General features: G+C 36.9%; 1 protein-coding gene across 5 annotated transcripts in view; it reads left to right on the top strand.

Annotated features, from left to right (window-relative positions):
- ADK (adenosine kinase) overlaps window positions 1-27,356 on the top strand; it is a 300,352-nt gene that overhangs the window by 227,820 nt on the left and 45,176 nt on the right. For all 5 annotated transcript variants that reach the window (XM_075025725.1, XM_075025723.1, XM_075025724.1 and 2 more), the window contains one exon: window positions 22,939-22,974. In XM_075025725.1, coding sequence (XP_074881826.1) covers window positions 22,939-22,974 — 36 coding nt within the window. The remainder of the gene's footprint in view (window positions 1-22,938; window positions 22,975-27,356) is intronic.

The raw sequence follows: 27,356 nt of genomic DNA, 5'->3' as shown, positions 1-27,356 counted from the left end.
TGCTCCATAAGGCCACGGGCTTTCCTTGTCAAAAGGAAAACCTTTAGCATTTGAGAAGCTCACTTGAAAGCAATGGGAAAGTGGTACACATTCCAATGGAAGATCCTTAGGATCCCCAGCTAATCTGTTCTTAGTGATACTTTTCAAGCCTTACTAGTGGAACAGGCTATCTGAGGATGTTCCAAATATTCCTAGAGTTAGGAGTTTTATTTCAAATTTTTCCGATGTTGAAGATTGATGGATTGATTCCGGGGAAACACATTGTTTTTATTGAGAAATTCTGCTTCTTCATCTTGATGTTATCGTCCTTTGAGTCTAAGCCAGTCTGCAGGTGCCAATCAACAGCATGCTTATTTTTCTTTCTCTGTGGCTGTCCTTCTGAAGGATACTATTTTTGTAATTCTGAGAGGCCAAGCTATTATCAGTATCTTTGGTTCCTGGCAGGTAAGAGACCTCTCAGAACTAGGTCCTCTTCAGGATCTCTTTTAACAAAAGGTGTTTCTGCTCTGGAATTCCTCTGAGAGACCAGGGCATTTTTATCTTGTCTAGCCAGACCGTTGACCTCTCCAGGTTGTACAACATTCTTTCTTTTTTAAAAGAACCAGAATTTTCAGGAGAAATGAAGTTGTAGCCATAAATTGTGTTGTTGGGGCAGTGCTGATTGCTCTGAAAGGAAGACCTTCCTGCAACTGGAAAAATATCTGAAATTTCATGGAATTGCAGGTATCTTTCACCATCGGTTCACCTGAAGTTTTTTGTTAACTTTTTTTGAAACATGTATGATCTCTGTGTATGGGCAGTCAGATGGTCTCAATGCACACAATATTTAATATATATGTCTTTTTGGAGCAGCTATAATTAACATGTCTTTTTCCTCTCGTTGGAATTTCTACTAGACCAGTAGATACATCTGTGAGTGGTCTTGGACACATACCAGTTTCAGATAAATGGATCAGTCAATTTAAATTCTGCACATATAGTTGCCAAACACTGTGCATTTGATTTGAACATCAAAGTAAATGCCAGAGTTGGATGGAGCTGCATCTCGGTATATATGAATTAGGATAATGAGTCAAAGTACTGAATCTAACTGCTCAAAAAAGAACACATCATCTGGAACCAAATTCATCTCTTCTAGAATCTAAACTGGTGAAAAGAACTGAAGAAGCACATAGCCTTATGCTGGCCAGTTGTAGCCCATCTCTGAACATGCATTATCTGAGGGGTGGGTAGACACACATATGAGCATTATAAAGGGTAGCACTGGTGGGAGGGGGACCCATTATGCAGAGTACACCATGGAAACCATAAGTTTCAGGAGTCTGTATTAACTCTACTTGCAGTTGAGTTTCTTTCATATTTCATACAAGAACTTTGTGTCCCAGGATGAGTGGTGCATGTATATATTTCAGGTAGAGCAAGCTAAAATCAAGATCAAAGCATTTAGTGTAACATCATCTTCAGCTGTGTTCTTGGGATAATTTTTAATCTGGCATGGAAGTGACAACGTAAGTCATCCCAAAGTTATCTTTTAATTTATGGTAAAGATATTAAGTATTTTAGGGGGGATCTTCCTTGTAACAGACTTCATTCAAAGCATACCTATTCATTTTGCACCTCTTCCAGTGGAGCTGGTTTTTTTACAAAGTTAAATGTCAATTATCTCTTTTTAATCAACCTTCTTCTCTACTATTCTTAAATTAGAGTTTCGCTTTCTTGTTATTTGGAACTTAAAAGTGCACTGTATAGAATACTGCAACATAAATTAACAGAAGTTGGTTACTTTGGGGGGCATTTGGGTAGATCTAGACTGAGAGAATAATATGTGATAGGTTAACAAGGAATATTATCACCCCAGGAGGATGCTTAATTCAGGAGTAAATTATGCAGACATTCTTTCTTGTGGCTATTGTTTAAGGTAACAGTTTTTAGAATTGTATCTTATGTAATGAAACACAAAGCAAACCCCCTAATTTTTCTATTTCAAAATCTGTATGTTCAATGATACAGTAATGATTTTGAATGTTAGGTAGATGAGGAGAATTGGATAATTAGACAATATGACTATCCACAGTTAATATCCTTTAACACTTATTTTTCAGGGTAAAAGCCAACTCTTCAATGAGAGTTTACAGGAAACCAGACTGTTCTATAAACTTTCAGTTTCCTGCAGTTTTCTGTATAACAGTTTTCCAAAGACAGGGCCCTGGACTAGATAGATTGCTGATCTGCTCCATTATGGCCAGTTCTGTGGTCCTTGAACAAAGATATTTCTTTCAAGAAAGATTAGTCCGATAATTAGAACTCTCTCATTTTACAATTTATACATGTGGAAAGTTTTCTAATGAATTCTTTTTAATTAGAATTGAACAACTGTTTTCAGTGGTACTGTTTTGTTCATCTGTTAACAAGACCTCTTGCAATAAATCCTAGTTCAGGATAATGAGTAAGAAAAATTGTACTTCATGTAGATAGAATTCCCAAAAGTAGATTTGAAATATATCCAACTCATCCTGCAAACTGTTTGAAATGTAACTAATTTTGTCTATACTAATCTGTCCAAACCATGTTACTAATTTAAATCAAGATCATAACAAGTTACGATGCTTACCTTTTCGTAACATTTCCTTAACTACGTTTTTTGTCTTGTATATTTCTTGCATTCCATTTTTCTGGAATCAAACACATCATACTCAGCAACAGCCTGGGGTGCAAATTTGGTATAACTGTGCAATGTTTTCCTATTTTAATTCCACATTTTACAAACACTTCTATGGATCTTATGTTGCCTGTCTCAGCTACATGGAAAGCGTAACAAGGTCTTCAGTAGTACTTATTACTGAACATAGTTACTGTTGTCTCTCAACAGAGCCAGTTTCTATGCTCTGAACTAGCCATCCTTCTATAATAAACCACCCCTTGAAAACCCTTTCTGTGTTCCTGCTCCCAGTAATGTCCCTGCAAATACAAAATGCCTCCCTAATATTATACTGGCTAGAGACATAAGGCATGCAATGTTCAGGCCTGCATCAATACCCTTGGTCCTTGGATGGCTGTAAATGGAAGACTGACAATATTGTAGAGGGGAGATCCCCAGCTTGCCAGCAAGACACACACAACTTACTGCCTGCCCTTCAAGGCCTCCAGGATATTAAGCCTTACATACGAGTTTATTTATCAATAAGCTATTATGGGATAACCTTAGAAGGTTTCTAAAACATTTTCCCTTGCGCCTCACACAACTTCCTGACTTTACAAAGGCATATGAAAAATTGTATCAATAAAATTTTCAAATTCTCTAAAATAGTTTTCCTCTGAAACATGTCATATACAGAATATATGATGAGTTGGCATGTTAAAATGGTTTTGTGGGTCCTTTTCTAAGGTAACTTGCCTTACTAGCTTGCAAATTGACCATTTGAGTAATGTGTCCATCCCAAGAAAACTTTTCTAAGAAACCATGATGTGTTCTTTTTTCTCGCCTATCTCCTACCCTTATTATTACAGTAGTTAACTTTGTAGAAGGTGTTTGGAGTACTATACGCTGTACAAAACAGAGTAAGAGGCACGTCTGGTCCTGAGAAACTTAATTTTAAACAGAGATAACAAACAAAAGACTGGGGAAGTAACAACCAGAGAGAGGTGAAATGTCATAACAGTGATCATATTCTTGCTCAGTGCCATTACCAAAAGTGTAGCTCAGGTTTTTGCCCCATAATCTCATATATCAATTTTTAAAAGAAATACAATCAACGGGAAAGAAAAAAGTAATGATGGGCTATGCTAACTCTAGATATACAAATCCCTTCACTATAGATTTTTTTAGTATTTCATTTGCATGGGGTTTTTTTTGTTTGCAGTCTTAAATATGCAGAATTAAAGCAGTTCATGATCAGTTAAAATTTAAAATATTTAAGAAGGCAGTATTTAAGATTAACTGTTCTCCATTTACTGACCGTTACTTGGAACCAAAAAAATCTTGTATTTTTGTAAGCATAGTAAGCTACACTGTTTTTCTTTAAACTTTAGGGTATGAATTATATTCCTATAATGACAGCTGCAGGGTGGAATGTTTTAACACACTGGAGTGAGATATATCTTGGACACATTCTTGGTATCTTAAGTTCAACATGCTCCATATGGTGCCACTGAGCAGTGATTTTGAAGAAAACAGTCAAAGACTGCTGAAACAGCGTAAAATACAAATTAGTCTTTGCTATATAAGTAAAAAAATTCACTGTCAATCTTTTCAGCTTACTGCATGAATACTTCCAGCAACTTTTAATAGTAGTACCCATGTTTTAAAACAACTGTTGGATTCTAGCAGAACAGAGTAAAAGATGGTGGGCTAAGAATGCATTCTCATTATTAACTGTATTATGCCTAAGTCTTATGCAGGAGAGCTAAGCGGAAGGAGGTTGGGCTTCCCTGTATTGTCATGTTAGACTTTAACGTGGCAGCAGGGATTGTGTATTGCAAGATTTGTAAGAAGTAGGTTGCTCTTTGTTAACTTGGTCCTCTGTCAGCACAAAAGAGCCACGGAAGAGCAGTGTCACAGGGAGGTGTCTTCTCAGTCCTCCTACTGAGAATAGTAATGATAGGGTACCCTGTAGTAAAACTATGTAACCATTGTTATGACTCACATATTTTAGTGTTTATGTTTTCAGGACATTGGACTTTTTTCATGTATGTTTTTGTTCATACTATTATGACAGGTAGGAGTTAATGTATGAGTAACTTGATTGTCTAGCTTTTATCTTACTGTGATTGGATTTTTTTCAATATAAACTTAACCCTGAGTTTATATTCCTGCTTATGGATTTCAGAATTCTTAGAGCATACCTGCAGTTCTTAATACTGAAGTTATTGGTTCATACCCTGATTTTAACTCTATATTGACCTGATGTAAATTTTAGTCCTGGATCATGATTATTATTAGGGCTTTTTTTAAAGCATCATACATGGACTCCAAACAAGAAACCCAAGGATTACACGGCCATGCCCATCTCTTTCAATTAGTATCAACCTTAAATCATTTTGTATTGATGTTGACTCTTAAGAACAGATTTACAAATATAACAGCATAAGAAAAACAGCCACAGTGCACCAACCTGTTAACCTATACTTGTGTACCTTTTCTATCAGCAGAGCAGCATAATGAAATGAGAGCGTTACTGATGAATCAGACCCTTAAGGTGGTGATTTGCTGAGTTATATTAATGTGAAGTTGCATATTGCAGCCTGAGTTGATATAGGAGTTTACTGCCAGAGAAAGATGGAGATTTTACTCCCTGTTCTCCCCCTTTTCAGACCTGTAGTTTCTGTCTCAGGTTCCCTCTGTGCAGTGGAGCTAAGGCAGCAGAAGCATGGGGGATATTTGAAAAGAAAGGCCCATGGAGGTGTAGCCACATGATTTTTAAACAGGGATGTAATTAGAGACAGTCAATCTAAAAGTAAGAAACCAAAACACAGTCCCTGAGCTTCTTCCCCACTGCTAAATTGTTGCAATCTATAAAATGATTAGACAAGGACTGACAGGTAACTAGCATTTTAGTAATCCCTTATTAGACCTACCTGCACTGCTGCAGTCCCTCTAAATATAATTAGATAAAACAATCATTGATAGTTTGTTTAAATTTCTATCTTTAAATATAGCCTGAATGTCAAATTTTAAATGATAGTTACTTATGACTTTGTTGGGATACAGCCAATGTTGGTATCTGTGGTAAAGGACCTAGCTGCCAATGGATTCAGAAATAAAGTTCTTGTATGCTCTCAGAAAGTACATTCAAAGCATGCAAGGTCTGGATACAATATTTCTCATAGTAAACAGAAGTCAAATCTCTGCTTTAAGTGGAAAACGGAGCATAATATTCGTGTTAGAGACATGACTAGAACATCAATGATACATTAAGGTGGCTGCTTTCTCCTCATACATAAAATATAATTACCAACTTTTTTTTTTTTCTTGCAGCAGCTGGATTCTCTAATTTAAAATGGTATCTGTTGATGTTCAACCAATCACTGGACATACATTGGTATATGTTCTGTGAAAGACTTATTCAGCTGTACCTCCCTCATCAGTGATAACTGTGTAGGCCTTCCAGTCTCCACGGCCACCCTAATCCATTTGATATGATGATATAATGCAGCTGTCACAAAACACTATCTCCTTTCTTTCAGAAACATAAGACTTCCAAGCCATACATGTAATCTAACCCAAGGAAACGATCCCAAGGGATCCACTTGACCTATCAGTGTCTTCCTTCATTTTGTGCTGTGGGTAGACCAGTCCCTTCAGTTATCTGCTCAGCAGGATTACAGTCCCTGTCTAAATTGGAAAAAACTGTGCTTTCCTTCTCTAAGCATCAGTTCATCATCACTATGTGTGAGAAGCTTGCGTTAAGCTATGTGTTAAGCTTCCACTTAACTGTTCCAAAACAAGTTTGTGTATGAAAGACCTAAGAATTGTGTTATATTGCTCAGCTGGGACAAAAGGAGGACCTCCTTAAGCCAAACATTCTCTGTGATGAAGAGCAGCACATGAAAGGAGACCAAAACCTGTTTCTGCACATTAGTGCTGTTTGCTAAAGGAGGCAGGGTCCAGCCTGTTCTTTTCTAATTCAACATCTCAGCCGTTGGTGGATTATTTGAGGAGAGGAGGAGACAAAGAATAAGGGGAAGACTTGAGAAGATCAGATGGAGCTCTCTACCTGAAAATGCTTCTGTATTTCCCAGAGATGGAGAAACTTCCTTAGCCTTTCAAACTTTCCACAACGGCTCAACCTTGCCTCAGTGCATCAGGGCTTGGGAGTGGTTTTCTTCATGCAGGCCAGAAGCCTGTCCATGCTTTGCTACTTACAGGCCAATAAATTACTCCTCCAAAAAGTTCCTTTCTTGATAAATCAATCTGCTCGTGTGTTTGCACTGTATTATGTAAGAGGAGCCTTGTCATCTTATTGAAATAATAGGATGTTGCAAGATACCAAGTATTTATGGCTAGATTTAACGATTTTAAAGGAAGCAAATTATTGCAGCTCCAGGGCAGCAGTAACTTACATAGTGACAACTTATACATGTTTTATGTACCCATTTACTTCAATGTTCACTACAAAAGTATAGTAACCATAGCAATGACCATGTCACCAGATTTCTTTGCGAGTTCTGAAATACAAAATACCCATATGCCACCTGAACTGTGATTATTTTCTGCACAAGTACTGAAAGTAGAAGTTGAGAGTGTCACACACTTCTCTAAACAAACAGTAACACCTTGATTTATGGAACATTTTATGGTGAAAAGCAATTGGTGTAAGTGGATCTCAGGTCGCTAGCATCTCCTAGTATTGTAAATCCCTTGCCACTAAGCTGAAAGAAAAGCTTCACTGGCTCCTATCAGCAGAGACTCCACTAGTATACGTTTAACCTTTAGTCTTCTGTGGAATATTGGTACTTATATGCAGTATTCCAGGAAAATAATGTGTGGTATTCAGGAAGCCATTTTCTCTGATTTGAAGTGTGAACTCGTAAACAAAGCCATCTTTCAGCTATTTACAGCTTGGTAATGTTATATAAAATGGCATCACAGGAAGTGGTGCATTTTTTCCCTGCTGCTTCTTCTACTTTAGAAATGGCAAATTTATGAAGAATTTAGGTAGTGACCTTCTGTACTTTGGGGTGCAGCTCACTAACACCAATAGAATTGAGGAGCCAAGTACTGGATTTCCCAAATCAGCATTAACCACCAGGGCAGTGGCAGGCTACCCCAATGTGACTTGTGACAGTGAGCAAGTAAAAGGTGAAAACTCTTTTGCCACAGATCTAGACTTCTCCTTCTTATAGCTGAGTTATGTTTTCTCACGTGTAGACAGTCTGAGATAACCTGAATACATATAACAATTGTGAATACAGATATTTATAAAGAAAAGCCATTTGCAGGACTGTAGACTTAATCCACCACTTCAGTCCTTCTCCTTTAATAAAGACTTGTCTACACAGGAAGATTAATCTGAACTGAGATAGCACATTATTTTAAGCACAACATCTTTAACTCAGATTTGTATTGTGTCCATTTGTGGACAATCTTATACTGGAATAGGAGTGGTTTGTTCCTGTTTAACTTACTTTGAAAATGTGTTTAACTAAAGAGGACCAGGGCACATGAATTATTGAACAAACATGTCAACACATGGAGCCAGCCATTAGCAATTCCATGTGAAGATGCAAAAGTAAAATTGATCCACATTCATGTAATGGTTGATCTCCTCTTCCTCGCATCATGCAGTGTCAGAACTCTTCCCACAAAGAAGGAATCTCACTTTCCTGGGTAGGGAAGTGGACATGGTGCTGTTCGGTGTTAAGTTTATCTGTATGAGTTTTAGGGAAGGGTTAGGAATTTACTTCAGCTGGGAAGTTTGATCCAGCCTCCCTAAGTCCTTGAACTGGAGGTGGAGACTGAGTGGTTCAGATTCCAGCTTTATGTAGCAGTGCCACCAGTTAGACTCTCCAAATCTGATCAGAGGCCCCCAAAGGAAAATGAAGTCTTAAATTAGAAAGAAGGCAACTTTTTTTCACAGCTTCCGTGTTTACATGACTGCAAATTGTGTAAAAGGATCCAAAAAAGCCTCTTTCATTGTATTACAACTAGTAATCATTAATAAATAATTCTAACTACTTCAGTTTTTATTTGGATTCTCTCTGTTCTCCTATATTTCTTTCTCAGAAAACAACTTCAGTATTTTTATGTTTATCTAGACAGCGAGTGGAATTTGCAAATAATCTTTTAAGAGCATAGGTTTACTCTTCAACCAGGTATTTGAACTGACCGTGGACAGGTGACCTGCAAAACTAGATGATACAATTTGCTGGTGCGAGTGCTGTGCTTCAGGAGTACCTTAAGCTGTGTGACTCTGCATGAATTACCAGCTCAGGCTGCTGGCTCAGGTGGTTCTGAGATCTCTGTGATGCTCCACTGCCTGATATAAACATGCCCAAAGTCTTATATTGTCTCTGACCTTTGCACAGACATACAGGTACTAGTCCCTATATAATTTACCAGACAGCCTTCAACAGTGACCTATCCATTGTAAGGGTAAGCTCCAGCAAGTCAATGGAGTATGACCACCCAGCTTCACGCTGATGGGCAGGTGTGGTGGGAAACTTTGTCCCCCTCTCTCTGCAGCTGATCGGCTGTGGGATAGATTAGGTCACTCTGTGTCTCTACTTTTACCACATACTGCTTTCGTTGTCAAGAGTGTGTTTGTTCTAGCTGTGATGTTAAAAAGTATAGCTCCATTTACACCTACAGGAATAGTCTGGCCAGAGTGTTTTTTATCATTACTGGCAAATACACTTAATATGGAAGCACATGCGTCTTGTATACGGTTGAAGGTATAACGTACACTTACATTTGTTGGCACTGCAACAGACTTAGGAATAAATCTGCCTCAATTTCTGGATGAAGGCTGTCTTTCTCCTACTAAAATCTGACATCCAATTCTTGTTCTGTAGCTACTCGAGTGTTGTATTTCTCTGTCCTCTTGCTGGTGCAGCCACCCGGTCTGGGGTGGATTCCATGTGTGTGATGCTCACACACATGCTGCTCTGCTGCCAGGATTAGAGGACCTAATTTTTCATCACATGAAAAGAAACTTGCTGGTACAGTACATTACTAAATGCTAGAGACTTATTTCATGAAATGGGAACACCGCAGGGGAATCTGGCAAGGAAGATGTGTTTATGTAACTGAATTGAGTGTTGCAACTGCCATCACTTAGTTCCCTTGGCTGCAGTGAGCGAGTTGTGAGAGAAAAACAAACAGAGATCTTCAGACACTGAGGGCAGCTCTAATTACATACAAATAATTAATAAAAATTAAATGCAATATTATTAGTAAATACAAATACCATTCATTTTCTTACATGATCATGTGTACTGAGCTCATTGATAGTGACAGAAACACCCAGGCTTTTGCACTTTTATTGGAAGTACATATTCTTTGGGTGTCTTCAGCACATTCTGATATCCCAGGGAGATTTATGACACAAGAGTAATTGCACATAATGTAAACAAGATCTGCATTTGTTGGCTCTTTTACTCAGAATCCTTTTCCAAGTCCAGATGTGTGATGTGTAAATGTTAGGAGAACAGACTCCTTATGAAGTAGCTTTATCAAATGCAGCTAGTCTTCCAGGAAAACAGAGAAAATATAAATTAGAGCTCAAGACCTTGGTCAAATCTGGTGCATAAAATTTTATGGTTATATTTAATGTTCCATATGTGCTTTGGACAAGTGCCATGTTTGTAAAGAACTGTTTTAATATTATTTTTTAAAAGTGACACTTTTAGCACAGTATCCTCTGCAAACTGTTCACTGCTTGCCATGTAAGCCAGCCAGGCTCCAAATAAACTGTTTTCATGGTCTAAACCTAAGATCAAAGTGCCTTTTAGAGCATGGCGATTTTCAAAACATGGTGTAGTAGATGTCATGTGTGACTTTCAAAGCATAATTCAGACAACTTGATTAACTTCAGTGAAAGAGGGGAGTGTATGATATAAAAATCTGACAAGGGACAAGGAATTAGGAAGATGTATACGTATCTGCTAGCGCAGAATATCTGTTCTGGCTTGTTGTTTACAACATAATTAGATTTTACTATATTATATGAGCACTACATTCCTCCTAGCTCTTTTAGGAAAAACAAACCTCAAACCAGAGACTCTACAAATTAGTGCCACTTTTCAGAGGTCCTAGCCTAATTTTTTTCTTCTTTTCCCTAAATCCCTAAATAGCTGTCTTTTAAAAAAACTTCCAGTCCAGCATTTGGTGTGCTGTTATTGCCATTACTTTTGCTCTGAAAGTATAGCACTACTGTTTTAGAATGTTCCCTTTCATTTGTTGTCTGGTGTTTGGCCAAAAATTTATTTCTAATATAAGAGAAAGAAGTAAATTGTCAGGAGCCCAAATCGGAATGCAGTCTGAACAAAAGAACAGCACTACTTTGACCCTACAGCTCTTTTCAAATTTTGCATAAAATGGAAGAGACACAGCATCTTGGAAGAAATCACAGGAATTCTTTGTGTTGGAAAGTGTGAGGCAAACTAAATAGATTGAAATAACTTCTGTTATATTTAAACACAAATACAATGCTACAGGCAGAGGAAAAAAAAAGATTATTTACACTTCTGAGCACTCAGGAGGTGTGAGAATCTGTAGTGAAGGGCTTGAGCAAGTACTTAGCTAAAAATAACCTGTCCAAAACTGAATTACTATTACTACAACTACTAATTTCAGCTTCAGAATAATTTGCAGTCTTACATTTGTCATGTAATAAAAAAAGAAATATCAGGTGCAATTTCAGGTTCATTTGCAATATGCTAACACATACTAAGCATATAGTAATGGTTAACAAATATATAAATGTATCTTAAAAATATAATGTCAGTCTGTAACCTCAGTAATTAAAAAATAATTGTGAGACAAATCCTAAAATAAATGTAGCATTTTAAGGACACAGAAGTAGAGGTTAAAATGGTAACTGTTCTGAAGTATAGGTGAGGATTAAAAAATGTTCTTTGAGTCTGGGAGTATGTGGAGAATGTGCATATGGTAGAATCAGGATGGTAGGTTTTTTGTATGCTTATGTACAAAATTTATAGAATGTTACTGCTTGAAAACTATGATACATTTTTATGATCCTTTAAAATATACAACTGGTGCCACTATGAGAGTGTCCTTGCTTAGCAGAGATTTAGAGAACTGTTCTTATAAAAAGAGCACAATTGCAACTCAAAGTTTTCTTTTATTCAAATGTAGACCAAATCTTTCATTTCTCTTCTGTTTGGTCTGAGTCCAAATTTTACTTTTCAACTTGGCTTTAAAAGTTATCTGTGTGAATTTATGAACTGAAGAATAGTACATAGCAAATTGTACAACAACCTCGGTCATTACGCTGTAACAGAAATGTATTTACATTTCAATATAACTAGTGAATGTATCTAATGATATTTTTAAGCGAGAATATATAATAATTCATTGCAACTATATTAACAAGGTAAAATTACTTCATAGTAACAAGAAGATATATCAGTACTATTTAACATGAATGATGATGTAATTGGTATATCTCAAACAACAGCTGTAGGTCTTCATAATCTTCAAGTGCTTACAAAACTTGAAAGTGCCGATCAGTTGTGGTATTTTAGTGGCTGTAATGCCACTGCAGGCACATATTTTTTCCCTAGTTAGAGGTCTAGTGAATAAAAATGCTTGTGAAAACCATTGATTTAACCAGGAATGGTTTGGAGAATGGGTGCACGTTGAAGCCTGAAATAGAGAAGGTTTCAGAGAGGGAGATCACCTTTGTGTTGTCGTGAGCTGTATATGCATTTGGGAGTCTTGTATGTGTGTGTGTGTGTATATATGTGTACATAAAGTTGATTTAACAGGGAAGGCAAACACCTGACAGACAAAACCACTATGGATTCAGCTTCTTATCAGTATTACTGCTACATATCCAGTGCATCTTAGAGTAAATGATCACATTGAAAGAAAGGGGTTTGCATACAGTTATCTATGTAATAACGCATTGCTAAACTATGCATTTTTAACAAATAAGTTGTTGTCATAATTATGCTGTTATGTATTAGGTGAAAGATTACTGATCTTTGATGCAGAAATGTAATTTTCCATAATTACATCATTTACTTTTTTTTCTATAGGTATTCATGCATATTCATACATAATTTTGTATTCTTTTTTGCATCTCACTCTTTATCGTTTTCCTTTTTTTTTTTATGTGTGGTATCTTAAAAGTAGAAAGGAGTGCTGAAAAAGCTTATGGTTTGCTTTCTATCACAGGAATTCTGAACCCCACTTCTTGGGAAAAATTCACTTTCCTGTTTGAAAGCATAGGAACAAAACCAACCAATAGGATAGTCATGATCGTTTTACCTAAGCCAATTTTTAAAGGAAAAAACAATTATAATGGAATGAGAATGATTTGAATGCTTGAAGCAATTGGTTATAGATAATTTGAAAGTCTGCTGCCAAGCATATTATAACCCACATGAAATAATTAGGTGAAGTTCAGTGGTCAAGACATTAATTGACTTCCATGTTTTCTTCATCTTTGGTGTGCTGTACTGATGCTAGCAGTCCTTTGGCCAGTAGAAGCTGGATGGACGGGTTTTCTGAGTCTCTGAGAAATACTGCTTATTTGTCAGAGAAGCTTGTTCTTATTCATTTGTAGATCTTGACTACCCTCACCTGCTGCGTGGCTGTGGTTAGTTGCTTGGTTTCTTTAGCTGTTTCTTTTCCATCCTAACAGTCATCTGACTTTTCTGCATATATCAGCAAGTCTTTGATAAAGTCTTTCCCTGTCTGCCTAGCCCAAGCACGGATTTTGTCCTGTGCTTGTAGTCAGTAGCTACTATCTTAATGCAAAGAATAATATCAAATTTCAAAGACTTTGACAGACTGGAGAAATGGGCCGATGGGAATCTCATGAAATTTAAAAAAAAAAAAAATGGAAGGTCCTCTTACCTGGGGAGAAATGTTGGTCCCAGGACAGGCTGGGAAACAGCTGGGTAGAAAGCAGCTTTGCAAAAAAGGACCTCAGGAAAAAAAAAATGGATTTGAGCTGGCAACATGCCCTCACAGCAAAGGCAGCCAACAGCATCCTGGGCTGCATTAGGAAGAGCATTGCCAGCAGGTGGAGGGTGGTGATCCTTCCCCTCTGCTCAGAACTGGTGAGTCGCATCTGGAGTGCTGGGTCCAGCTCTGGGCTCCCCAGCACGAGAAGGACATAGACTTACTGGAGTGATACCAGCGAAGGGCCACAAAGGTGATTGAAGGTTTGGAGCATCTGTCGTATGAGGAGAGGAGACTGAGAGCCTCAAGAAGAGGCTCAGGGAGATCTTATCAATACATATAAATACCTAATGAGAGGTAGTAAATAAGATGGAGCCAGGCTCTTCACAGCACTGCCCAGTGACAGAACAAGAGGCAACAGACACAAATTAAACTACAGGAAATTCCACTTGAGCATAAGAAAAAACCTTTACTCTGAGGGTGATCAAATGCTGGAACAGATTTCCCAGAGAGGCTGTGGAGTTCTCCATTAAAACCCCAATGGTCCTGGGCAACCTGCTCTAGCTGACCCTGCTTGAGGAGTGGGGTTGGACTAGATGATGTTCAGAGGCCCTTTCCAACCTCAACCCCTCTGTGATTTCTGTAATATCTCTTTAAAATATGTTGGAGTTTGTGATCTCTCTAATTTCATTACTTGACTTTTCTTTCAGCTTCTGCCCTGTCTTAGCCCATCTCAGGTTCAGGTTGGCTTCTCTTAGAAAAGGAACAAACATACCAAAAAACCACTCATCCTCAAATACTTAATGGTCAGAAGCAGGAAAATTCTAACTTTTATTGATTTAAAAAAAATTGGTGCAAGAAATTAACAACTTGTCCAAGATGATAAATAGCACCTTAGTCACATCTGGAATTAGAGCTCATGTTCTTCAGTCAGGACCACAGTGAACTAACTGTGGTCAGATTGAAATTTTGTTTTTTCCATGCAATGACCATGTTGTGAGAGAGAGCCACTAGTACAGACTGAGAACTAGGGTTTTCCTTCCATAAAGTAGCTGCAGTAGCTAAAACTGAAAATACAAGAAAAAAATTTTATCTTGAATATTCATGTCTTGAACACAGATAAATGCATCATCGAATTAGCATTAAATAGCACAATAAACTCCAATAAGAATCTTTAAGTCAATTGGGTTCAAAACTTCATTGAAAGAGTAAAATGTGTGATATTAAGATCAGTTATAAAGCTAGCATTATTGCTGGAGGTTGCAGAGAGCAATTTTATTTTCTTGCTAAAGTTAACAAGCAGTGCAAGCCTAGCACATGTAGAGACTTACGCGATGATTGCTCTTTACAGGGTTCCAAATACCATAGTCTTAGTTATCATTCTAAATGGCTGTGCATGACATACCAAACAAAGTGTATAAAACAACTCAATTTCACTGCTAAAAATGTGTTAACCTTTTAGCTGGACTAGAGACAAGTCCTGCTGGATCCCAGCACTTTTAGCACAGTATCTGATTATTCTCTTCATCTGAAATTGCTAGATGAGAATATCTTGTCAGTGATTTCAGGCTAGTCTTGAGCGGTTGCAATCATAGAAGGCCTTGTTGAAAATGATGCAATCTTTTATTTCTGTTTGTCATCCTTCAGCCAGAAAGTTAGCATTAAGAGCATCCAATGAGCAGTACTAAAGATTTCAAAAGACCCTGCACATCTCTTATTTTTTATATGCATATAAAACTCTTATCTTTTAGCTATTAAATTAAAGGTATTTGTTTTCATTTTTATTCTGTTCTCCTGATTCAGTGATTATTAAGGAAGGGGTCTTTTTTTCCTTCTCCCTCTGTTCTGATCATGATGCATCTATTTTTAAGATACAGACACATTTGTATAGGGAGGTGGTGTAAGGAAGTATCATTCACTAATTTGATGCTTATAAAATGTGAGGAGAGACACACATACAAAGTCATAGGTAGTTCAGTTCTTTAGGTAAGGATGTAAGGCAGAGATACAAGTAATAGCACTTTATCCATCATAAAATTTCAAAATGGCTCAGAGGCATATCACTGTTGCAGTTGTTGCAGACCCTGTAATGGCATTAAGCTCTGACTCAGGGTGATTTTTTCCATAGAAGATTCTAGCAGGAACTATAGTTCTAGTAATAACCTGAACAGGAGAATAAATAACTTGAATATTAATGAATTGTACGTGATACAGACACTCCAGGGTGAACCCGAGCAGGACAGAAAATATGTTTCTTTCTCAATTCTTTTCACACTAGGCTTTTTCAGACAAAATTCTCTGGTACTCTGCCAGAACCTCCTCTGAACATTACAACTTTAACCCCATATGGTATTTGTACTTGTTCTGATTATTCACTTGAACGGATTATTAGTATTTTGCGTTCTCAGCTACTGGGTGAAGGCAGTGTAGATATATTTACCAGTATCTTTAGTACTACTGGAGCAAGCTGAAATAATATTTTAGGATATGATACCAACTCTTGCTATCCTTTATGAAGAAAAGCAATTTTGGGGTCTGGCAGTACTCATGGGAAAAGTAAAGAGGGAAAAAAAACATCACAGTGTCCCTTTATGATAATCTGTCCATCCAATTGATGCCAGCTGTGCTTTCTTCAGTGATAACTAGTGAGGGGTAGATACTTGCTCAGATACTGCTGATACGCAGTGTTGATTCTCAAGCTGTGCGCGGGGTCTGTCTGTCCTGTGACCACTTTTATTGATCTTCTCTGAAACGTGAACAGGTGTACACGGCTGACCAAATCAAGGATTAGTTTTCTGTGCTTGTCAAACAAAAATAATATTGAAGCATTACATCCGTGTAACACATCCCCAAGTATAGCTCAAACTTTATCAGCTGTAGCAGAATTTCACCAGATAGACATTTGTTTCAGAAAATATGCTGGGTGGTTCTTTTGACTTCTGTTTCTCAAACTCTCATATGACCCATATTAAAGCAACTGTCTCTGGGGGAAAGAAAAAGAAAAAAGAAGGAGGATAAAATCATATTCACCTCCTGAGCCCTAAATGCCTTTATAAATGGCTATTTTTAATAAAGGCATATAAGCTTGTATTGCTTTTACACAGTGAAATGTGGTAATAGTTGACCTTGAAGTAATGCCTGTCTAAATCAGACTACAATGACATAAAAGGCTGGATAAGACAATCTAGTGTTTTGAGTAACTATTGATAACTACTTAGCACTGAATTAAAGAGGAACATCTGTATCTTGCCACTAACCACAATAAATGTACTGTTGGCACTGAAGGTTAGTAAACCAGCTGGAACTATGTCCTGTAGACTTTCCACCCATTCATTTTAAATAACAGAATAATAGTGGCCATTTGTTGAAATCATGTTTTCAACTGATCAACGGATAGTCTTCAGCAATATCTACCTCTGATTCCTTAGGTAGGTCACAATTAGCATTACCGCAGCTTTGACAACACCCCTGTTTGCATAGCATGAAAGTAATCATAGTTCTTGCATGCTGTTAATTCATCATGTGAAGAACTGTGGATCTGCTATTATATATATATGTGTGTGTATATATATGCATCTATTATTTTCTCACTTAAAATTGGGATGGGCAATAAAATCAGGTACAACTTAGTTTGCCTTTGTGTAGCATACACAGGAAAGTGGTATAAAGACAGATCATATTACTGCATGTTTATGGGCTGCATTAAATACCTGGATTTGATATAAGAACACCCCACCAACTGTGTCATGAAGTTAGTGGGTGTTTGTATGACATCTTTGTTACAATTCAAAGGCAGCAACTGAAAATCCATTGTCCTGTCTGTGCCTTAAGCCACATTTCTGAGGTCATATTTAGTGTAAACTGGCCTGGAGGTGGAAGAGTGGAAAACATGGCATGGTACCACTCACTAGCCCCCTTCTTAAAAAACTAGCTTAGCTCCTGCACTGTGACAAGTGTTTTATCAAGGAAATACCAAAAGGAGGGCACATGGTGATCTTGAGAAGTCATTCTTCATGACTTATCTTCTGACAAAAAAAGGAGGGAGATTTTAACAAAAGATGTCCTTTATTGGCCCATATTCAGAATTACTGGGCACAACAGATACTGCTGAAATCAGATGTTCTCAGTACCGATGGAGTATATAAAACTAAGGGTATAGCTCTGAAAGCACAGGATTGTATAAGAAAGCTCTTTGTTAGGGACAGGGAAAGATGACAGAAGAGACAGGCAGATAGGAAGGACAAATGTGCCTACCTAAGGAAAGCTGAACTACAAGTGTTAGTAATTACATTATAATAAAGCAGAAGACTTTCATGTCTCTATAGTGCAGTGAGACAAATAATACATGAATTTTTTATTGGTTGGTTAGTGGGGTTTTTGTTTTGTTCTACAAAGTTTTACAAAAGTATACTGTCCCTTAGGAAATCATTAATATTTCTACTTCAGAAATACAAATCTTCAGCACCTATCTCTAAGAAAGGAGGTTGTCAATATAGAACAACTTTGATTATTTGGGTCAGTCTTCTACAGAATTAAGTTGTACATATCAGTGTGCATCACTTGCATGAAAGTCTTCCCTATATCCCCGTTTGCTTATTTTACTTTGTTGTCATGCATTTCATTTAGATAACAGGGTTTTAATGTTAGAGACGATTTGTGAAACTAACTTTGTTGCTGCAAACAAGGCAATCTGTAGAAAAGCAAGAGGGGATACAAAGAACACAAAGTTATACCACGATTGGAGATGAACTCATGAGTGGGATGGAGAGTACTGATTATGCTGGAAAAAAAGGGAATTATCTAAGTGAGATAATCATAGCTTTTAATGTGTTCAAGGAAACAATGTAAATGGAAGAAAACTAACAATTCATACTTCTGAAATGTGTGAAAGGATGGAAATGTTTAAGATTGATTTTTAGAAGATTTTAGCAGTTTAAAGAGTCTTGTAAGGTGTAGTGGTGGAAGTACTATTCAAGTTATAATCAAACATGGTTGGTACCAGTAGGAATGGTTCCATCAAATGCAGACACTAGGTGGATGGTCCTCATAGTCATTTACTGTTTCTCATTGAGTGATTCCACTCAAGTTTGCTTTTTTATTTCTTTTTGTTGTTACGCACTCTGCACTGCACTGCATTGCAAGGATCTTCCTCTGCAGTTACACATGCTGTACGTGTGTGTGCAGGTTTAAGATTACATTGATTCATGGGCCAGGCTGAAGTCTCCAAGTCACAGATTTGTTATGCAGAGGAAGAGGATGATATTGCTGAAAATGTGAATTGGGCTTGTTTTGGGTAAGTCAGGAAGTTTACAGTTACTGCAATAGCAACTCCTTCAAAACCTGCCAGTAACCTCCCAATTAAAAAAAAGTAAATCAAATCTAGGTTTGTTTATTTTTTACTTTTTCTTTTCCCCCATGGAAAAATAGAGAATTAGAGAGAGCTGCACAGGGTAGTACTGTAATATATGAGATGTTTCCTCTACCAAGAAGGATGGCAGGGGAGGGATTAGCTTCAGTGTCCCCTGCATTTTCTTTCTTGTGTAATTATGGGAAATGCATTCAGTGTGCAAGGGTATCATTGCTGTCCTGCTGTTTTATCATTTCTTTATGAGATAATGTTGATTTCAGCAATGAAATGCAAATTTAGTTTACAGTGCTCCTTTTCTCCATATAAAGGTTAAAATGCATATTGTAGATAATACTGTTGGTGGTGCTTTTGGAACAGTCTTTGTCAGCTAATTTTGGCGATACATGGTTTTAAATGCTGTTCAGTGCAACTGCATGAGTTTCATGTTGGCCTACATGAATTAATTTTAACCCAACGTGCATGTTGTTACCATTTTGGCTATAATTCGATCAAGTCATCATAAAACCTTGGTACCAAAAAAAAAAAAAAAAAAAATGGGATGTGTCAAGAATATTTAATACATAGTGTGCCTTCTGTGTGTTATGGCAAACCAAACGTATGATTATTGAAGTTGAGCCATCTTAACTTTAGAATCATAAAATTCTTCTAATACAGGGAGCTAACATACCCATAGGAATGCAGATGCTAATGGATTCTGTGTTTGGAGGGTATGTTTCTGTTTACTTATAAACAAATAGTTTGTATTGCTGGTGATAAAAGGACTCAGAACTTTAACAAGTCCTGTTACAAATAGCCCCAGTGTAGATTATAGACAGCTGAACTTACTAAATGCTGGGACTCCAACAGCAATAAAATACAGGGAAGAATGGAAATAGTTTTCAGCTAGCAAGTTCTAACATAACAGCAAGGCCAGTACTAAGGGAAGTTGTCTTTTTTATTGTTATCTCTTTAATTTATCTCGCTTTCCTGTGTAAACTGCTCACTATTGTGCAAAGAGAGGGTGTGTGTTAACTTTGGTGACATTGTGTTACTCCCATTAAGTAACGCAGTGTGCAGGTTTTTTCAGCGTGACTGTACTTAGGATTTTTTTTTTCTCCCAAACTGCATAAGCCAAGTAATGTTTCATAACTAATAATCCCATTTCTACTTTAGGTGGTACAGCAATAAATTTGCTGTCGTGGTTAGTAAAAAGATTATATAGAAAAAGCAGTGTGAGTTTTTAATATAATTGGTATGAAAGAGTAAAAAGGTGGGGGAGAGGGTTTTATGAAATGAGATGTTCTGTTGTAGACAGTAATGGAAAATAGCTCTGAAAATGCTGAGTTGGAGTAATGAATGAATAATGTCTAAAGTTCATCAAAACTGAAAGAACTCCTGATGTGAAATGAAGCCTCATAAGAAAATTCTGTTCTGTGGCTGTTTTGCTTTGCTGTTGTCGCATGTCACGCATGACTGAAAATGCTGCATTCTCTGGGGAGCGGTAAAGCTTCTGTGTAGGTTGTTTATTTCCTTAATCCCTCCTTCTTCGTGATTTCCAATGTCAGTTATAAAATGGAAAGCCTGTAAATATAGTGATTATCATACTGATTATCACCTGCATCAGGGAACGCCCTGGCTGGCCGTTGTAACCCTAGCAGCCTCCACATGTTACAGCCACTTAGATTTTAACCTGACTACTTTATTAGAGACGTGAAGCTCAGTATGAGGTGCCCTAGGGCTGCACAGATGGGTTCTGCTTGTTTCCTGTTCTCACTGTTATTGTGAGTAGATACTAAAAGGTTCTTATGGCTTTTATCTGGTTAATTTACTTTTAACTGTCCCTGGCATTCAGGACCTGCCTCACATTTCTCACCATTTTGCACCAAACTGTAGTCTCCAAACGTGTGTTTTGAGCTTTATTATCTTTTTTACTGGAAGAGCCTTAATTCTTAAAGGGATGTCATTCTGAGAGAGGCTGATTCTTAGGGGGCTGCAGGCACAGTCCTTACTGAAAGAAGCTCTCAGGAGTTATTCTGAGGTTCGGTTGATAGGAGAGAAGATAATAAATTAATATTGCTGTTGTTCTTTGGCACATTCAGACACCCTTAGTTTAGAGGTCAACTGCAGGAAAATCTATGATTGTAGGCTTGCTACCATTATTCATGTAGCCAGGCAGCAGACCAGGCTAAAAGATGACGCTCTAACAGGAAAATCCGAAGATGAGATACTTTTTAACAAATGTGCAATCATTTATCCTTTCTTGTGGAAGGGCCAGGTCTTTCAAACCACATGTGCTATGCATGGGTGCCCCAGTACAGAAAATTAAGATGAATTCTCTCAAAGTCTCCCACATAAGGAAACACTACTTAACTGGAATAGTTTTTATTTCACAGATGTAAGAATGTACTGGTGTCCAGTTTCCTGGCCAAACAATAGTTTAACACAGATGTTAATGTCCTGCTGCATTGGGACATGAAAGAAATCCCCTTAGGACAGATCAGTGTAACTTCTGATTTCAATTGCATGACAAAAACCTGAGGTTAAAGAAGTAATTTGGCTGCAGTACATAATTTTTAGTCTGTTTTCTTATTCTCTGCCCCCTTATCACTCCCTTATTTTTTTGGGGGGGGGGGTTCTGTGTCCTGGTCCTTTTTGAGGCTTTCTTGATTGTGTTGCAGTTCATTGTAAGTGCATCACTTTAGAGTGGAAGCTTTGCAGGCTCCTTTTTTCATATGAGCATAGGCTTTGTTAATCACACGCTGGTTTAGGAAAACACTGCATGATATCTTTGAACCCTACACTCCTTCTTGACAGCCAGGCTAGCAAATGTCATTGACTGTGTGATGTACAAGAAGGAATTCAATTGTAAGTAAATTGTCAAAGTGGCTAACCTTGCCCGCACCCAATTGTCAGGACCATGATTCAGTTTTTCTGTCAACATCAGCTAAGGCTAACCCGGTCAGCCTTATGTTTCTGCAGTGAAGCAGCCTGAGGAGTTGTGCTTTTCAGCTTATCACATTTTATTAACCTCAACTTACTGTTGTTATAATCAGTTGTACCCACTTCAAATTCTTATATTGCCTCCAAATTGGCAGATCATATAGGTCCACAAGTATGTATTTTCTGCAGCACTGAAAGCTGTCGCAGGGACACTGGACTTAAATGGTTTGGTACGGTAGTTATTTTTGTTTAGTTGGATCAACTCACCATTTTGGCTCAAGACTTATCCCTCTATTAATATCACTTGGCAAAGATAATCTGGAAGAATGCAAGTTAAAACATAAAGACTTTGAGGGTTTTCTGCAATATTTGCAATGTTAAAGTAGAAAGTGAGTAAGGGAGAAAAACATTGCTATTGTCTTCTGTCTCCTTGCTTTTATTTCAAAACAGATTTTAATTGCTCCAATTAATATAAATAAGAAATGAGGACATTCTGATACCCTGATGTTTCCTCTGTTCTTGCAGGAAAAGAACATAGTTAAATTGCCTAAAGCAGTGATTAAGACATCAGAGTATTTTAAAATGCTCATCTGATTCCACCACAAGGGTTTGAACACATTTTGTGATCCTTTTTTTTAATGCACAGTAGATGACAAATGATTTTCTTAAAATGGCTTGATAACCTGTATCCCATGAAGTGCCAGAGATAAATAGAGATATGATACAATTTCAATTAAAAATATGTCTGAAGGATGTTTGTCTGGATTTGAAGTAGTGGTTTCCTAGTCAAAGCCCTATCTCCAGAAGTAACTTCCCTCGCCTGGAAAAAACATACTGTACCTTCTTTATTTGAACTTGTGAAATGTGTTGACATTGTACTGTTGTTGGGCTTGAGGGAAGGAGGGGGAAGCTTTTGGTGCGACTATCAGAATTGAACAACTGTATATGGGTTTACACTGATAATCGTGTGAAAGGAAAACTGGCTGAATGAGTTTCAAAATGTGTTATTTCTTCATTATCTAGCGCTTTATAATTAACTGTTCTTTTTTTATTATTTCAGGAAGCTGCCACTTTTGCTAGAGAGCAAGGCTTTGAGGTGAGTTAACCCACAATTGCACACTAAACAGATCCTAAAGGTTTTTTTTCTTGCTGATAATGAAGTTCTTTTGGACAATGATTGATGTGCTATTATACTCTCCAAGCCTCGCAGTGGTTGCCATGGAAACTTGGCAGTCGTCATGGTTTCTTTGTTCTGCCAGCTCAGTGTTATGACGCACTCTGCTAGGTCTGCACCCAACATCGCCTACAGATGTTATTTATTGAATTTTGAAAAGCCTCTTGGGAAGCCGAGAGGTTGGGCACAGTTTCAAGCTGCCTCTGCAGATATGGGACCTGTCAGTTTGTTCAGTTAAAAAGCTACCTCATTAGCTGCATTACACTCCATAAGGATTCACTGCTAAAGCAGTGATGAAGCAAGACTAAATAGTGAAATATAACACCGCTTAAATAACTTAAACCCTGCCATATGCGGATTATCATTATGCAAATGAATTTTAGAAAGGTTGTATATAAAATTGTTAGGTACTGATTAATGTAAACCGTGCTTCTACAAACAGCTTCTTTTAGAAGGGGTAGTGTGGAATTTGTGTTTCAAAACATATTCGAGTTGGTGTTTTCCATCTGTGCTCTAAAAATGTATGATCATCTACTTTCTTGAAGTAAACACAGTTGATTTTACACTGATTTTCAGAGCTTTTGATTTCATCTTCTTGAGGTATTTATTTGAACAGTATCTCCCATTGGCTAAATTCAGATAACTTAGTCTGGAGAGCTATCAACTATTGGTCTCTAATGCTGAATTCAGATAGGCAGGTTTTAAATACTATAATTAATGTGACAACAGTTGTGCTAATTTTGCAGATAGTAAGTGATCTTACTGAAATCTAAATTGCAGAACTGAACAGACATAAATCCTTCTACATGTTTTTTCACTGGAATAAGACCCACCTTAATTGATTTGTTTGCAGTGTAAAAGAATAGCTAGGAGTTTGACTGCTCAACACCTATTTTGCATAAATAAGAGAAGGCGCGCAATTCAAACTGCATCACTTTAAGAATGTGCCACTTTTGTGTGTGGATGGTTGTATATAAAAAAAGAGGGAAAGACTGACAGCTTTTGTTCTACAATTTAGACTTCTTTAGAACCATACACCAGCAGGTACATCAATGCCATCAGTGTTTTACATATTAAAACTGTGGGCTGTCCCATTTCATTTTATGTTTGCCAAATTCATCTGGCTGCTTTGTAGAAATCAAGACTTTTTATCACTGTCAATTTTCATTTGTATAATCTGTATTGTTAGCATAAAAATACACTTTGGGTTTATTCTATCAAATGAATGAATTTCACAGATGCCTCCAAATATAATATGAAGCATAACAAATTATTGGTACCCTCTGGTAGCTAGACAATAAAAAAGAAAGGAAGTAGTGTATTAAGTCTACCCATTCTATAATTTTATTGCCCCCTTGAGCTAAAGACTTTGAATGTGCCTGGTTTAAATTCAGTTCTAGTGACAAGCTGCTTTTGCTGGTGTCTGCTAACTACCATCATATTAACCTTTCCATTAGTGCTTGCTTAGAGATTTTAGCACAGTTCCTTCTGAACATCCTAAATCTGCCACATTTGATTACAGTGTATCAGTAAAGTGCACAATGATTATGATCTTATCTCTTATTACCCCCTTGCTTGGTAGCAACTCACATGTCAAGTTTACTGACAGGGATGTGTAAAACTTGGTAAGTATCCACAGTCTTATTTCCCATTGTGCTGTGGAGGAAAAAAAAACCAAACAAACAAAAAAATCACACTACTAATAAAGTATCTTAGGAAAAACTTAAAGAACTTCAATTAGCCTTTCAATTAAAACCAAGAAAAATTTCCAGCAACTCTCAAAAGCTTGTAAACTTGATTCTGTGATTTATATTGAGAATAGAAAACTGCTGAAACATGGAAAACTAAAGGAAAGGACTTGAGTGACCAGGGCAAAAATCAAGAGGATATTTATCATAGAATTGATGAAAAGTTGCTGGTAGCTGAATTTGAATTGCAGCCTGGAAAGAATTTTATTTTTTAACAAAAATAATCAGAAATCTTTTAGCATAGAGAATCAGTTGTGACTAGCTTCTTTTTTTTTAATTGTCTCCTTTTCTACCTCCCAGTAATTTAAATTGTTTGTGTGGACTGAATGCATCTTTTAAACATGGATTGAATTAAGTATATCTGAAACAATTTTTGAAAAAAAAGAAGTACAATCAAGTCAACTTCAGGAAAAAATATACCTTTTCTGAAGAAATAAAACCTTGTCATAGGAAGGAGAAAAAAATTCCATGACACAAATCTGGTTTTTTATTTGCAAGAAAAACCGCATTCAAAAGAATTTTTATTTTTATGCTTCACCTTACCAAGAGTTAGTTTTCATTGTACTTTGCTGAAATACAAGTTATTCTTGTAAAATCAATCACGATATTTGAAGACTATTATTTCCTTCATTTTATCTCCTGACCAGCACTTACCTGCAATAATCAAAAGGAGAACATTACTTCTGATGCAGTCTCTTCCTGGAGTGCATCACTGTTTTCTTTTTTTGTGAATTTCATGTCTATGACATTTTAAAACTATTAAATAGATAGTAAATTCACTATCTGTGAAGACAGTGCTTCATCCTAATTGTAAGTTGCAGTCATCTCAGTAATCCGTTGTAATAGTCACAATTTTTATTGTGACAGGGAAGCTCTTGGACTTGGTTCCCCTTGAAGTGGTAGAATGTTTGTCAGTATATTTTAACTGGACGTGTGTAATATGTTTCAAATAACAAAATTGCCAGGACAAAGGTTTATGAGGTTTTGTTTTTACAAAATGGTAACTTGCTGTTTATTCTATGTAGGAATTAGAAAAACAAAATCCTACTTTAACATAAAATTTAGGGTTCAATTCTGTCTGTCAACCCAAGAAGTAAAATGAAGTGAATGGAACAGTAGGTATCTAAGGGGTTAGTAGCAGCTGCCATGTAAAATAATTTTTCCTGTTAGAGGCAGAGGTCTCCTTCTAAGTAGTTATTGGTTGGAGAACCAAATTAAAGAGTTTTGGTACCCTGGACCAAATTTAGGTCTTCAAGTTAATGAGGTACACTGCACAGGTCCACTGTTCTCAATGGATTTATGCCTGTTTAGGTCAGGGCTATGGTAGTCCCAGATATTGTGTATCTGTTCAGAGGCAAAGATCAGAAGACGTAGTTTGACGAGCAGTTTTAACTGTATGCAGTTTTTCTCATACTTTTATCTGATCCTGGGATATCTGATGTACTTTCTTTACATGCATATATTCCACTTGCTTGCTGGAACGAATGCCACATGCAAGGTTTTTCAGGTGCAGCATCAATAGGCAAATCACGCTTTTGTGAGATTTGTATGTCAGCTTTGTTAAATCAGATTCAAGTGTATAATTGGATATGTGTGAATACCCTGTGAATTTGGGACATGTTATAGAGGCTTTAGGGCCACAAACCAGTACAGTCTTACCATTCAGCCATGTCTGTAGATACAGGATGTATAAGAAAGTCTTGATAAGTGTGCAAGTATGAGTCAGTGCAAAACAAGTATTATTCATTTCAGCTATTTGAAAATATTATGTATATTCTGAACAGAAGTAGAAGATGACAACATTTCATTATGTTTGCCTGACAATGAAATGAGGGGCACAGTAACTCTTCAGTCTTATGCTGTAAATATTCACATATATTGTGGAAAAGTTATTAACCTTCTCAAGACTGAGATTGCGGCTTTTCCACTATATAAGCTCTATTTTATTCTCTTCCTTTCAAAAATTTTAGTATATAAAGTGATTTTGGCTAAAATGGCCAAGTTAATTCTCACAGAAGATGCTATTCAGTTACTGTTAAAGTCTGCACAATCAGACACATCTCCAAACCATTCTGTTTTGAAATTTCTGCTTTTTAAAAAACTGCCTTTTTTCCCCTAAATACCTTCCTTCTACTGTTACACACTTATTATATATTTAATTCTTCCTGAAAACATGTGCTTTTTACTTTCTTTCACTGTGTACTTTATTTCATCCTTTACCATCATTCTTAACTAATCTTCTTCCTCAGGGTCCTTTTTTCCTCATATAAGTTCATCTTTATTCTTCCTTAAACTGAAGAAATCATCTCTTGATTGTGCCATTTTCTCCTATTATAACTTCCTCAATTTTCCTTTTAAAATCCAAAGTGCATGTAAATACATTGCACAAATATCTTCAAGCTCTTTGATTTCTATGCCTGCTTTGCTCCACTGTAAATGTGCTTAATAAAGTCACTAGTAGCCACTTCCTACTTAGGAAAAGATAAACACCTCTCTCCTGTTTGATCTCCATGATGCTTTATTGCATTTTCTAGTTCATGGATCTCCTAATTATCA

This window comes from Buteo buteo, chromosome 4 (genome assembly GCF_964188355.1).
Source record: "Buteo buteo chromosome 4, bButBut1.hap1.1, whole genome shotgun sequence".
NCBI lineage: Eukaryota > Metazoa > Chordata > Aves > Accipitriformes > Accipitridae > Buteo > Buteo buteo.
The sequence above is the reverse complement of the archived record's forward strand: the minus strand, read 5'-3'. Positions and strand labels throughout refer to the sequence as shown.